We start from the raw sequence: 15,928 nt of genomic DNA on the forward strand, positions 1-15,928 counted from the left end.
AGCAGCGAATGAGATAAGAATTGTTTTTATCATTCTTTGCTTCTCTCACCGCTTCTCTCAGGTTCAGCGAATATGAATCCCACAATACCATACATATTTTGCCTATGAATTGTGCAATAGTTGTATTGTTCCAATAAAAATTCACATAAAATTGAGATGACAAACTTTACATTATCACAAAATTATATGGTATAATCATATCTAAAGTCAAATGCACAGAGTAAAAGGTACAACAATTTCACTTCTGTTAAGTGCAGATAAAATGCTTTTATAAGAAATAACCCTAAGTATAGGCATGTGATGACAATTAGATTTTGGTTGTGAAGTATCACAATAGCACAGACTGGGTAAGGTTGGAGGGGACCACAGTGGGTCACTGTGTCCAACCTCTCTAGCCCGTTATATATACTGTGATGAGGCAGTGTTAACAAAAAGTAAACAAATATAGCATGAAATTCATATTTACTTCTTGCCTGCAGATACGGGAGAGTCTATTTCTCAGCACTCATAGTTCAAGGAAAAATAGAATTGGAGTTTTTATATGTAGTCCTTATTACAACAAAATAAAAAATCTTAAATTTTTGAGAAGTGTAATTAAAAATTTTCCAATACTGAGAAATAGATCTGGACTCTTCAACTTGGTAATCTAAAATGTATTAGATAAGATTCTCTGAGTTGCTGATCCCTAGAGATCCCAGTGACATGTGTGAAAGTTTACCAGACACAAAAGTTTCATGGGTATTTTTCTTTCTTTGTCTTCTGCATGTTTTAAATGTCAATTATGTATTATTTAGTTTTGTATTTTCAATTGGTATTTGTGCTCATAGCTGTTCATTGACTGCTTATTTTGACTATTGTTCCATTTTATAGTTCTTTCTGAGCCTACTTTTCCTCCCTGTGTTTCAGGAGTCCCAGTTCCTAACTTTCTTGATTAGTTTTATTGACTTCTAATCTGAATGTGTCCTTAATTATGGATATTATATTGTTTCTGTCTTTTTTTCTTCCTTCTTTTTAATTTTCTTTAGTTCATTGTGCTTTAGTGAGTATGAAAAATGGGAATTTCTGTCTCTTTAAAATTAATTTAAAAGTCTGTATGACAAACCTAAACAACAGTGATGGAAAAGAAAGCTGAGATTGAGAGGATTACAATGACCTCAGTGAATTTATCATTAACTGTCAGATCCCAAATTTAAAATTACAATCATTAACTGTTCCTGCAGTTTCCTTTTAAACTGCTGATGCACACACACTCAAAATATTTAAAATCACTTGGAAACAAAGTGATCATAATTTGAAAACCTCAAGTGTCATTCTAGTATTATAATATCATTTGCAGATGATTCAAGAAAAAGCTGATTCTTTGTTCCAGCTGTGGTTCACTGCTAGTGCTTAAAAACTCATTTGGATAAAGGCAGTATACAACAACATAAAGGGGGTTTGAATGGGCAATATACTCTTTACAGAATCACACAATCACTAGGTTGGAAGAGACCTTCAAGATCATTGAGCCCAACCCAGCCCTAAAACCTCAACTAAACCATGGCACTGAGTGCCACATCCAGTCTTTTTTTAAACACATCCAGGGATGGTGACTCCAAGACCTCCCTGGGCAATGCATTCCAAAACTTTTTCACCCTTTCTGTAAAAAACTTTTTTCTAATATCCAACCTATATTTCCCTTGGCACAGCTTGAGACTGTGTCCTCTCTTTCTGTCAGTTGTTGCCTGGAGAAAGAGACCAACCCCCACCTGACCATGACCACCTTTCAAGAAGTTTGAGAGAGTGATAAGGTCACCTCTGAGTCTCCTCTTCTCCAGGCTGAACATCCCCAGCTCCCTCAGTCGTTCCTCACAGGGTTTGTGTTCCAAGCCCCTCAGCAGCCTCGTTGCCGCCTCTGGACACGCTCAAGTGTCTCAACGTCCTTCCCAAACTGAGGGGCCAGAGCTGGACACAGCACTCAAGGTGCAGCCCCACCAGTGCCAGTACAGGGGAAGGATGACCTCCCTGCTCCTGCTGGCCACACTGTTCCTGACACAGGCCAGGATGCCATTGGTGTTCTTGGCCACCAGGGCACACTGCTGGCTCATGCCCAGTTGGCTGCTGACCAGCACCCCCAGGTCCCTTTCTGCCTGAGCACTGTCCAGCCACACCGTCCCCAGCTTATATCGTTGCAGGGGGTTATTGTGGCCAAGATGCAGGACTCAACACTTGGATTTATTAAACTTCATCCTATTGGACTTTGCCCATTCATCCACCCATTCCAGGTCTCTCTGCAGAGCCCTCCTACCATCCAACAGAATGACACACACTCCCAGCTTAGTGTCATCTGCAAATTACTAATGAAAGACTCAATCCCCTCATCCATGTGGTCAATAAAAATATTGAACAGCACTGGCCCCAGCACAGACCCCTGAGGGACAGCCCTGCTGACTGGCCCCAGCTGGATGCAGCACTGTTCACCACCACCCTCTGGGCCCAGCCAGTTCCTAACCCAGCTCAGAGTGCTCCTGTCCAAGCCGTGGGCTGCAGCTTTCCCAGGAGTGTGCTGTGGGAGACAGTGGCAAAGGCCTTGCTGAAGTCCAAATAGACAACATCCACAGCCTTTCCTGCATCCACCAGGCAGGTCACTTGGTCATTAAAGGAGATCAGGTTGGTCAAACATGACCTACCCCTCCTAAACCCTGCTGGCTGGGTCTGATACCCTGGCCATCCTGTAAGTGCTGCATGATGACACTGCGTACAAACTGTTCCATTGCCTTACCAGGTACTGAGGTCAGGCTGACTGGCCTGTAATTACCAGGATCCTCCTTCCCACCCTTTTTGTGAATGGGAACCACACTGGCCAGCTTCCAGTCCTCTGGAACCTCACCAGAGAGCCAGGACTGGTAAATGGTAAACGATGGAGAGTTGCTTCACAAGCTCATCTGCCAGCTCCCTCATCACCCTGGGATGGATCCCATCTGGGTCTATAGCTATAAATATCCAAGCAGCTCAGCAGTTCTCTGGCTGCCTCCTCCTGGATAACAGGGGGATCATTCTGCTCCCTGACACCATCTACCAACCCAGGAGGACAGTTGTGCTGAGGACAAGCTGTCTTCTCACTAAAGACTGAGGCAAAGAAGGTGTTAAGCATTTCCAGCTTCTCCTCATCTGCAGTTACTAAGCTCTTTACCAGATCCAGTAGAGAACAAAGGTTTTTCTTACCCTTCCTTTCACCATTAAAATATTTGTTAAAACATTTTTTATTATCCTTTACAGAAGTTGCCAAATTAAGTTCAAACTGAGTTTTGGCCTCCCTCATATTTTTCACACATATCCTAGCACCCCCTTAAATACTTCTTGAGAAACCTGACTCTCTTTCCAAAGATGATACATCCTCTTTTCACTCCTAAGTTCCTTTGAATTTACAGCCTCCCTAGCCCTAAAATGGTCAAAGTCCTATCACCAAAACAAGATTCAGGGGCTGATATCACTTATGAGCTCTATAGTAATAAGTAGATTCTTTGTTCTGTGAAGTTTGAAATGAACTTATAAAGTTACTGAGTTCTGAGAAAGCTCATAATTTACCTTTCATCCTCACATTTTTTATGTTTCTTCTGCTTAGAAACCATCATAATGCTCTTCATCATATAATAGAATTTATTCTTAAACCAAAGAAGTAATGAAATCTTATTTAGATATGAAGAGTGCACAGATGAACAAATAAATAATAAGTAAGGTCATAAGGCTATATGACCTTCAAAAAGAAAAAAAAAAAGGAAGTTTCTCCTTGGAAGGGATGATTATTTCTTGTGAAGAGATCTATAAATCCTTGCACATTTTTTATTCATATTTTCTGATGCACCAATCTCTCAATTCTGCTATTGTAGCTAAAATATGTTAAGCTTTGTTAATCTCTGATTTATTTTTACTTCTACACATCTGTCATATAATGTTCTTTTCCTCTTGCTATCTTAATATACTTGAAAGACTCTGAAATGGTCTTCCCCAGAAGACTGCCAATTTTCTTTTCTCTTCTTTTTTATTCATTTAGTATGTTGGCAGTTAAATTGTTTTAAAATCATTGTTCGTTTTCCCTCAGCAGTTCCTTAAATATCCTGTCAAGTCTCCTGCAGGCAGTTGACTTGAAAAGCTTGTTCAAACTCTTATTTAGTTACTTTTTCTCAGCTGTGGAAACTATAACACTGGTGTGCTCTTTCAAAGGAATGAAGCTGTGCTGAAGCATAGGCTGACTGCAGAGACCTATTCCATCTCCATTTATTATAAGCAGAGAGTGTTTCACTGCAAAGATCTTTATTCTAGCACAAAAGTTGTTAGAAAATGTTTTCTCCTATTTGATGGCTTTATTCTCAGAGCCTGCTACTTTAATTCCATCTTACTGGCAAAAGAAAACAAAACATTAAATGAAAGAACACAACATTATTAAGTGAGTGCCTGTGCAGTGAGAGACTCCTGGAAAAATATCACACGGCAGTCTACTGGTTTTATCAAGTGGAGCAGTGAGAAACATGAACAGGAGGAGCTCCAGCTCCCATGCAAACAGCAAGACAGGGAGAAGTCAGATCCCACCCCTTGTTCTAGGGGCAAGCAACGTAAAAAATTTTCATCATCTGCACACAAGTCCTTCAGAACAAAAATGTTAATGCATTAAACATCACTTGAAATTCTAGAAGACTATACTGCACTGGAAATTAATTTCATCCACTGCTTCTTGTTGAAGAAAGCTTTCATTCAGGAAGCTATTTCTTGCAGTATTAGCAGAAAAATGAAGAATTAAGAATAATAATTTTCTACAATTTAGCTATTTTAAATTCAAAAATTAGTAATAGATCTGTTAAACAGGGATTTAAAATTTCCTATAAATTAAGATTAATTTTAATCTGGTTATTTTTAGTTTTAGTTATTAACCATTAATATATTAACGATACTTATTTGGTTACCTATTTGGTATCTGATTATGCTATGGAATATTTTGACATTTACATTCCACAGGCCTTGACAATAAATAATTCATGATGTATAGCTATACCTTGACATTTAAAAATGGAATCATTATATAGAATTACATTTTGGGTTATAAGATTGGAAATCTGACTCTTCAAATCTCCTTTAATGTTCTCTCTAAGGCTTTGACAATTGAAATAGGAGCACACAATTTTTCATTTATGCTTGTTCATTTACTGCTCACCTAAAATGAACTTAAATTTAGTCAGGGCAGAAACAGAAATATGTCTGATTTCCAGCTAGTTGCATTTGTTCAGAAAAAATATAGAAAAAATAAATAAAGAAGAAATAATTTTTCAAACTGATAATATTTTGGATTTATGAATAACAACCAATATTATGAAAGACCTATCAGATGTGAACCCATTCTACAACAGAAAACAATGTAGTATTTTTACCTTCTGCTACATCTCAGTTTCTATTTTAAAAAAAATTAATTTCATAATTTTCTTACACTTGGCTAAAATGAGTAAATTTAGTAAATGAATTTTAAGCAACACATGATTTCAGCAATTGAGAAAACTATATGGAATTTTTGAAAACTCTGTGCACCACAGTTCCTTACGGAAAAACTGAATAGAACTGATATTTATATTTAATCATTAAATTGAGAGCAAACATTGTTTCTAAAGTTAGATTTCCCCTGAATATAGAAGTGCATCTCATAATCAGCTTTATAAAATCTGCTTTTTGTATCTTCAGAAAAACATCTAGTTTTGTTTAAAAGATTTCAAGAAACAGAAACTGAAGATACAAAGTTATTTGGCTTATTTGGCTTTGGTGGTAAAAGTTGATGAACTGTTAAATAAATTTTCATAGAAATAATTTGATATTGTGTTTAGTTGCATTTTATGTATTTATATGAACTTTATGTATTAACATCAAAGACACTGCTAAATTTTCTGCTGCTTCTCTTTATTTAAAAGAAAGAGGCACTTTCCTCTTGAAATGTACTTCTCAAACTGTATCTAATTGTGTTTCTCTGCTAATTATCCACTACACAGATTCTAATCTCTTTGATTTTATCCTTACAAGACAAATTTTACTGATTATACATCCTTTAGAAAACTTTGAAAATATCTGTAGGTTCTCAGGGATTTTTTTTAGGAATTGCTTTTAGGTGTTCTCCCATTTTGTACTTTTTTACTCATAATCTTTTTTCTTAATGAGTTTCTCTTCTTGAAAATATTAAATAACCCATCATGCTATAGCAGTTGATTTGTGGGTTTAGCACTGCCAGCACCAAAAATATCAGACAAACTTCCTTGTCATCTTAGAATCAATTACTATGCATAGATCCATAACCAATTATAATAAGTACTATCTCTTTTCTATTTTTATATCCTTAATCCATTGTGAGACAGATATTTATACCTTTCTCTCTTCCAGGAATCACACAATAATTTAATAACATCCCAAAAATATTTATGAGAATATCTAAAATTATTTTATTATACTAGAATTGCTGGCAATAATTTCTCTAATCTTTATGTCAATTTACCACATATTCAAAAAGTGACCAGACTGCCCACGTTCTCATTCTCATTTTAAAGACTAAACCCCCCCTAGTATTTCAAAGCTTTGCGCTAATATGAAAATGTTGGTTTTTAATGTTAATGGCAAAAAATTGATGTGATGTTCTTATTGAAACTTCAGTGCTCTTAAATGGAACAGAAATGTTACCTTCTATGTCTACATTAAAGCCTAGCTTACATATATCTTTCTCTACAGCAATGTTTTATTGAAACTCAAAATCTGTATTTGATGTTTTAGGTTTTTCTGCAACAGTTGCTAGCTGCTTCTGATCTTGTGTTTCTACAATTGCTGATACTTTTCAAGTTGCTACTTAGAATTTCTCTGTTTGCAGTTTTTTAGTTTGGGTTTGGTTTTTCTTTTTCATTATTGTTTTGTTTTGGGGGTTTTGTTTGTTTTCTTTTAAATAATGCCATGATTTCCTCATTTACTGTTAATGATTCAGGGCCTGCTTTAGAAAATTTCTAAATTGCCAGCTTCTGCTGGCCTGTTTTAACTAATTACAATCAAATACTTTTACATATACTAGCCTCAGTTTCTTTCTCATTTTTTACATCAGTTTTGATTGCATAGTTGAATTCTGTTGTGAAGACTGAAAAGACTACAGTATGGAAATCTATATTCTTTGTTTTCTTCTTTCATACTGCTTTTAAGCATTATGATGTTGCACTGTCTCTCTCTCTGTATTTTTTAGTGTCTTTTTATTTCTAATGTATTTCTGCTTTTCCAAGTCGCAACTAAAACATACATTTTTTATGAGATTGTCATTTACATATTCATTGTTTTTTAAAAGCAGCTTTAGGTCCTTCATCAGCTTCAAATTTACAGACTGATATCCACAATAAATATATCTGTAATTTAGAACTTTAGGATAAATATCTACCATTTTTATATGTTACAATATCTTTTGCATGAAAACTATTTTGTATCTATAAGGTGATATCTCAGTCTCTGTATTTGTTTTCTTTTTACCTACGACCACTACAAGAAATCATTGCAACTGAAAATCTTGTAATTGGGCTACAAAGGATAAATAGAATGATATTTTATTACATAAGACTAGGAAAAAGAGCATCCAATTATTTAATATATGTGGAAGTCTGGGCTAGTATGTAGTTCATTTTCCTCACAGTAGCTAGTAGGACCTGGATTTTTGCTGGTTTGATAATACCAGGGGGTTTTCATTACTGCTGAGCAGTGTTTACATAGAGTCAAAGCCTTTGGTGCTCCTCTTACCATCCCACCAGTGAACAGCCTGGAGGGGCACACGGAGCTGGGAGGCAGCACAGCTGGGACAGCTGATCCCAAATCACCAAAGGGACATTCCGTGCCTTACGGCATCATGTTCAGCAATAATACAGGGGGAAGGTTGGCTTGGGGTCACTGATGAGCAACTAGCAAGGTATTGGTTGCTTGATGGTGAACAAGTGTTTTCATCACTGTTACTTGGCTTTCGTAGGTTACATTCCTATTTTATTTTCCTTTTCTTTACAATTTCCGGTTTTACCCTTTCAATTCTCTCACTCCCCCTGCAAGGGGAGATGAGCAAGATGAGCAAGCAGGACTGTGTGGAATTTATTTTCCAGCTGGGATTAAACCACAATAATATATTAAATTTTATAAACATAAATCATGTCACTAAGTAATTTTTTTTCTGAGTCTACTCATTTAGATGAACTGAATACTAGGTATTCAGTTCATCTAAGAACTTATCTTAGACTGGATTTTGATACAGTGACCCATTAGATAAAAAGCCAGTATCCCATCACCAGTACTTCAAGGCATTTTTCCTTCCTTTTCCAGACTGCATGCACAGTTGCTCTTATTTTTTGATTGTGTTTGTAGCTATGTAATCAAATTTATCTGCATGATATAAAGCCATATTATGCCATTCATTTTTAAGCAGTGTTCCCCATTGATTCCACTGAGAAATGCTGCTTAAAAATGGATAGCGCAACATGGCATTTAAATCTGCAAATACAATTAAATTATATTAGATCTTAGCTGTAGGAGCTAGAAAGTAGTGATCTGAAAGCAAGAGTAGGAATTTAAAACTTCAAGCTGCATTAAAAAAAAAAAGCCTTGATAGTAAAATATACATTTTTAAAGAAAATTACGAGATTTGAAGCTGATCCTCATGGTTAGGTAGTCCATTCTTCACTTTTTTATTACTCAACTTTCACCTTGTGCATTCTTTCTTTTGGTTAAACTGCAAAGGCCTGATGAAAACATATGAGCAATAAGCACATGACTGAGGCTCTTAACATTGTACTGTTTAGCTGGAGGCGCAGAAAATTTGACTTTATAGCAGTAGTTAGGCATCGATAATGAGAACCTATTGTTCTGCTGGGTGATTTTCCCTCTGTGGTTTTCAACTACATTTCTTTTACAACTACTGAAATTTGAGAAAAGATGTCGTTGTGATGGTAATGCATATATTTTGCAATATATTGCATTCTCTATTTACTAACACACTGCCATAATGAGGTAGGATGTAGTTCTTTGACAAAGGTAAATAAATACTAATGATCAAGGTGGGTAATCTTCCAGATAAAATGCTTGCCAATTTACATACAGAATGGGTGATACTCTATTGCTTTTGTGATAAGATTTGTCAAGGGCTACAGGGGATGTTGTTTTACAAGGCAAGATAACATTAGGTTCAGCACACACAGCAACTTTTTACCATTAATGCTAAAAATGTTTTAAGGAAACAGGGAGAAATGCATCAACACACTGATCTTTATCACATTCTTAACAGAGTCAAGTCCCTTGCTCTCCCACTAGTGCTCCATTGCTGACCCTGGAAAACAAGACAAGGACAGCATACTGCACAAAATTTTGGTGAATAAACTAGAATAAGCTAGATCATAAATAAATACATAAAGGAGTACATTATTTCAGAGTCTAAGCAAACATTATTAAAAAATAATGAAATACTATTGGAGAATTGCATTAGAAAATATCAGTTGCCTCCTGTAGGGTTTTTTTTGCTGGTTGGTTGATTGGTTGCATTATTTTGTTCTGCAGGATGTTTTACATTCAGGGGAATGGTTCTCAGTATTTGTTGCATTTTTTGTTTGTTTTAACAATTTATATTTGTGGGCGTGATGGGTTTGCTAGATTATTATTATAGCTAGACTTTTCAATGCAGAGCATAATAATTAGACAAGTTGATTTTCACAATTTATAAGTCTTTGACTTTCTATTCATAAGGATACTAAACAAATCCTTGCACTATAAAACTGAAACCAAGACAGTAAGACCTACTTAGCTGAATTAGGCATTAGTGAAAGTCAATGGATAGCATTGTAGCAGTGGAACTTTTACATCTATCCAAACAACTTGATGCTAGCTGTTTTTTGGAGGCAAAAATATATGTTTGCATCAACTTAATGTTTTCAATTCACCTTAGCTATGGTTTCATGTCCATCTTTGATTTCTGAGCATTAATGTTTAGTGTAGGTCAGGGTAAAATATCTTCTTCTTGAAACTTTTTGGAATTTTAAATTAAGCATTTCCCAAAATGCAAGGAAGGAAATGCAGTCAGTGAGCTCTCTCAGCTTACTAAAATACCAAGCAAATCTCTTCCCCCTCCCTGACACATTCAGAAAAGTCTTGAAGGACCGTCTGGCTGCTATAAGAGTTTAATTGTTCACTACGTAATGATTTACAAAATTTAACATTTTCTCAGCTTATAAGGTCAACTGGATGCTTACATCTTGAACAAACTTCCCTTTAGACTAGTTGTTTTTGAGACCCAGGAATGTGAATTATTGTGAAGATAAGGGTCATTACAGAAGCAGCTGGAAAATAAGGGATATAATAAGGGGAAAAATAAACTCAGAAAGGCCTGAGTGAAAAAAAAAAATCCAGAATGAGAAGACCAAGGAAAGAAATTCAAGGAAAGAAATGCTTAACACAAGTAACAAATTCTTACTGCTGACTGTATATTGCATATGCCAGAGTGACAAATGATTCATGTCTAACTCCAGTTTGTACTGAGTCCATTGTAACAAAGGCTGAAGTCAAGTCTTGTTGAAAGACCTTGTACCTAAAAGATTCTCACTGGAAATCCTGCTTCAGACTGGTAGTGTGTCTCTTCTCCCCTTGTGTGAATATGCCAGCTCCTCTTGTGTGAGCATATATATGATCATTTAAGTCCAGTACAGGTGTATGTTATTTTCATGGAATTCAGCGTGTGGGAAAAATGTTTAGATGTTTCATACAAAGTGTCATGTAAACATTTTAATTATCAACTGTAAAAGAAATTGGATATATATTCACCTTTTAGAGACTTGGAAGTAATTTTAACCATAATTCAGTACTAATGAGAACTCTCAGATTTTTGAAGATGCTGGATATGTTTTTTCTTAATTTGCAAAAAATTGTTGGGTTTAATGACATCTAGATATCTGTAAGCACTTTTCAATAAATATATTGACTTTCTCAAAAAAATCAGTGAATTTTTTCTATCAGCTGTCATAATATTATCTTGACACTTATCAGGACATATTTTGTCTAGATCTGTATATAGGTAAACATATTTTGCTCTGATTTAAACATACTAGTGTAAGAACCCTTTTTTACAATTAAGATAATGCCTTTATTAATTGCAGAACCTGTAAGAATAGGAAAGAAACAGAGTATATAAAAATTATTTTTCTTTAAGAGTAAAGGTCCACAATATGCTGAGGATTGTATTTAGCTCTTAATTTCTTATTTTATTTTTAAAGTACTGCCTTTATATACAAAGACTTGAAGTTTCATTAAGGGTGAAATTATGTTCCTTTTTGTGTCAACGCCATTGACTTTAGTGGAATTGTAGTTTTACCCTAAATTTGCATATTATTTCTGCTGATTAAGAAGGTGTAATAATGATGTGAATGCGAGAGTGGGACCGTGGTACTGGTGATTTTCATTCAATTCACAAACAGTAAAGAGGGACATGGAGTTAGGGATAATTTTTTTTTTTAGTCTTATTTTTCTTATTGTAATGCTTTTGTGGCTTATATTCTTCCATATTCACTTCTCTTTAATCCAAAATCTGGAATAGAAAATCTTGAGTACTTACAAGCTGGTAAACAGATCTGATTTTGTCACAAATATTTGCCACATTTAAATAGTGAATGTTTTGTTACTTTGTGTTTTTCCAGTAACTCATTGTAAATAAGTGTCTGCAAATGAGCCTTGGCCAAGACACTTACTGCTTCTTGGAAAAAGTCCCAGTAGTTCTATTATCTAAATGTGTTTTCACAAGAGATTATGAATTCTAACATTTCACATGGTGGTGGATTGATGGAAGGCGCTGAGATTACTCTTTTAGCCAGAGAGGGCAATATTCCATGTACATGTGGAAGTCAGTGCTTACTCTGTGTGTCAGGGTGTGTGCCCATCCCTGTCCTGAGCCTCACCAAGAGCTCATCTTGGTCTGGTTCCTGATGGATTTGCTGAGCTCCAGTATATCTGGAGCATGTGCGTGCATGTGCCTCATCTGCCTCATGTGTACACATATGCACAAGCAGAAGCCACAACCCTTCTGTTGACATATTTCAAATACCGTGACTTTCACAGCAATCCATTAAATAATTTCCAGATCTGCATGCAAACTGGAGCAATAGGTGCCATCTGCTCCTGTTTCAAGTACACAGCCCACAAAACTCTGAAGTTACACCATAGGAAAGGAATCCATGCTAATGCAAATTGCATAAACCTGTTCTCAAATTGCTGGGGCCTTAACTTGCTACATTTTCAAGATGTTGTTGTTTTCATGGTATACTCCACCAAATATTTTGAGTGAACTAACTAAAAGAAGTGTTAAAATGTGTTATTTGTAACAACTCTAATAATTGTCTTGATTTTAGTATGACAAGTATTGAAATAAAGTCTTCTGGAATAGTAGTAAGAAAACCATCTTTTCCTTATTTAATGTAATTCATGAAGTATTAATATTTTGAGAGAATGCCACAAAAAAAAAAACCCCAGATATGTTTAGCAAATTAAACATTGAGTACTACTTCATTTATAAATTCATGTCTTAACAGGAAATAATTTTTTTAAATAGATAAGTTAAAACTAAACTCATTAAAAAGAGTTTTAACAAAGAGAAAAAATATTCTAAAGAGCTGCCATAGTCTTGAAAATAGATTAGGGTTAAATCTAAATTAAAACCCTAAATTACAAAGTCTCTGTGACAAGCAGGTAATAGACATAGGAAACCACTAACATTGAATAATGTTTCATATATATGCACCTGTACATCTTATGAAAAAAAATAAAAAACGAAATAGCTGTTTCTTACTTGACATTTTTGAATAATGCCAAATACCAAGTTTTGTTATAAACCGTAGAAAAATACATTGTTGTGATAAAAAGCATTTGTATCTATCTTCTATTTGATCAAGTATTATGGCTGTGGCAGCATAAACATGATGTTTCTGTGATAAAGAAAAGTATGTGCTCATAACTTTTTATATATAAAGTTATAAATAATTGAGATATAAGTAAGTGGTACATCATGTTCAGTGAAGAAAACCTGACTTTCTTATATCATTAGTTGTAGTTGTACATTATTTTGGATGATGAGTGTATTGGCATGATAAGAATTTACTAGTGTGTAGAAGGGCTGTGTAATCTATGCTCTTAACATCGTATAAAGCATCATAGGAATGAATAATAGTTTTGTATGCTGTAAATAATACCATACTGCATATAAATGACATCATTACTTTTATTAAGAAGGTTTATAAATTTTAAAGAAAAAACAATTGATCTGGAAATCTTTAGAGTGCCATCAATTCTCATTTGATATGTGAGAAAATTGCACATACTCCGTATGTCACAGGATGTACAAATTTAATCCAGTGTAGAAGGGTAATAAAATTTCCTGTAATATCATATACCAACATACAACAAATGCACCTGCCTGGGGACTCTGCGTCACTCTGCTTTGTAACACAACTAAAACTGATTTTTTAATGATATTACATTTTTAAAAACCAATTATCTTCACTTTCTAGCACCCTGTGGAAGCCGATCAACAGGTTCTGAAGGGACTGTATTATCACCAAACTACCCCAAGAATTATAGTGTTGGTCACAACTGTATTTACTCTATCACTGTTCCTAAGGAATTTGGTAAGTAAGTCTGGTCTCATTAATATCTTTTTATTGCTTGGATACTTTCAACAATTCTGGATGATTTGTATGCTTGTGTTTACATAAAATTCTTAATGTGTATAAGCTGTTTTAAGCTGATACTTCTATTACCACTTTTATCATTTTATAGTGCATTATTTTCTCAAAACACTTATGTTGGCATTTATCTCTTGAAATTAGTGTTCAGTATTTTTGTCTCACTGTGATAACTACCCTGTAACTTAGAATACTACTGTGATGCTAACCAAATATATTTGTGCTACCACTTCATGTTTCTTTTCACCCAGGGTCGTGTGCCTATGCTCTAGAAAGTGAAGCATAGCTCCAGTAAGTCCATGTAAGCAGGGGAAGAAATTTTTATCTTAAATATTTGGTAGCATTGCTCTTATAACCCTTGGCTTCTCTGCATCATGAGGCAATGGCATAGTCTTTATTGACAAAGGAAATTAGAGCAGCAGGTTTCTGCTCGGGTTTTGTAGATTCTCTGATCCTCCATCAAAACTCCACCTCCATACTAACACTTTTCTGTTGATTAGACAATTATTTTAATGGTGTCTTATGTCCCAAACAGTTTGCCTCCCTGGATTTATGAATTATTCTATCTCATTTTGTTGTCTGTGGTACCTGCTGATGGGTTTTTTGTTCACTTTGACTTCTTGGTAATCAGTATGCCACATATTGAGAATCATTTAAGCTTTAAATATCCGTGCTGTGGTTTCATGCTTGGAAAATCAGGACTTCATTATGACCCCCAGCTCACATTTCCATTTATCAAATAACAGGTACCTGGGGACGGAGATGGGTATTTCTTAACCTTCCTTCATGTTGATTCTGCAAACATCTTAGCCAAATTAAAGACAATGCGTCAGTTGCTGTATGTCCATCTGCCATACTCATGATATCTGAACTCCCTTAATATCCAATTAGCTTATTCTTGGGTATAGTGTAGAGGTGCATAGACTACTACAAAATAAATAGATTTTTAAAAGTATTGCTTCCAAAGTCATGCCAATTTCTCCTTATTCCAAAAATATTAAGAAAAAATTAACCAGATGTGCACAATTCTTGGTTTATTTCTAGCTATTATAAGCATGGATTTTGACACATCTAATCATTTTTAGATAAACTGAAAAGTTTATATCCTCCCATTTCCATCAAATCTGAAGTTACTCATTGAATATCATTATAGTGGTGCTCAGTTTTTGAAACAGATGTCAACATGTAAAGCCTTAAAATAACTACAATAATGGATTCAAAATGTGTAGTTTTGTGATTTCCAGAAACAAACCAGATTTCCAAAATCAGCACATGGAAATGGAAAAAATCCCACTGCTTTGCATAGTTATTTATTTGGAATAGTCTGAGAAATACTTGTTCTCTTACACACTAAGCAAGATAGTAACAGTATTAAGGAATTCTGTTTAATTGTTTCACAGTGATTAGACAAAACAATGTTGATGCAAATAAAAATTCTTAAATATGCATAACCTTAGCATATAATGATTCATTGACATATTGTGGAATATAAATGTCATAGAATGCCTAAACCTTTTGTCTGTTCTACTTTGGGATAAACCTTTATTTTTTTCTTGTATTTAAATAGTGTATTTTGACAATTAGTTCAGGTACATGTAGAATATATCAGAGATGATATTTGATCCACTTTTGTGAATGCAGAACACAAAAGTCTGTTGAAAGAGAAAGGTAAAAAAGGTATCTGGCAGTAACCACTCAAAATGAGGGTGACATGACGCATTGAAGCAAGTGCCAAAACATATATTTCTGTTTTAGCTGGTTTTTTCCAATGATGCTGATATAGAATAAGCAGTATTCTTCACACCCAGAAGCTTACATTTTAAAATCTGAATGTTTCTTTGAATTGGACAGTGATGTGCAATTTTTTTGTAAGTTATTAATACAGATTTTTTCCTTACCTGGGCTCTTTCTGCAATCTGTCTTTAATAAAATTATTCCAGCAAAAACCATTAGGAAGAGCAAATTTTGACAATTGATTTAACTGAAGTTTTTTACATTCAGTGTAATTATTTGTCTCAGTCTGAAATTTTACAGTGTGAGTAATGAATGTGTTTTATGTAATAGCTTTTACCTCTCACTCGTCAAAATATATTTAAGTTCAGAGAAGAATAGCCATAAAATTGCAATGCTGAGGTCTTTCAGATCAAGTTTTGTAAGTAGAATCTTTTTTTCCATTAACTCTGTTGTTTTGGGTCCTG

At 34.8% G+C, this 15,928-nt stretch overlaps 1 protein-coding gene across 3 annotated transcripts in view; it reads left to right on the forward strand.

Annotated features, from left to right (window-relative positions):
• The window catches only part of CSMD3 (CUB and Sushi multiple domains 3), a 588,763-nt gene that overhangs the window by 435,492 nt on the left and 137,343 nt on the right, over window positions 1-15,928 (forward strand). For all 3 annotated transcript variants that reach the window (XM_063173375.1, XM_063173384.1, XM_063173392.1), the window contains one exon: window positions 13,557-13,673. In XM_063173375.1, the coding sequence (XP_063029445.1) occupies window positions 13,557-13,673 (117 nt within the window). The remainder of the gene's footprint in view (window positions 1-13,556; window positions 13,674-15,928) is intronic.

Source organism: Melospiza melodia, chromosome 1, assembly GCF_035770615.1.
Source record: "Melospiza melodia melodia isolate bMelMel2 chromosome 1, bMelMel2.pri, whole genome shotgun sequence".
In the NCBI taxonomy this organism is placed as follows: domain Eukaryota; kingdom Metazoa; phylum Chordata; class Aves; order Passeriformes; family Passerellidae; genus Melospiza; species Melospiza melodia.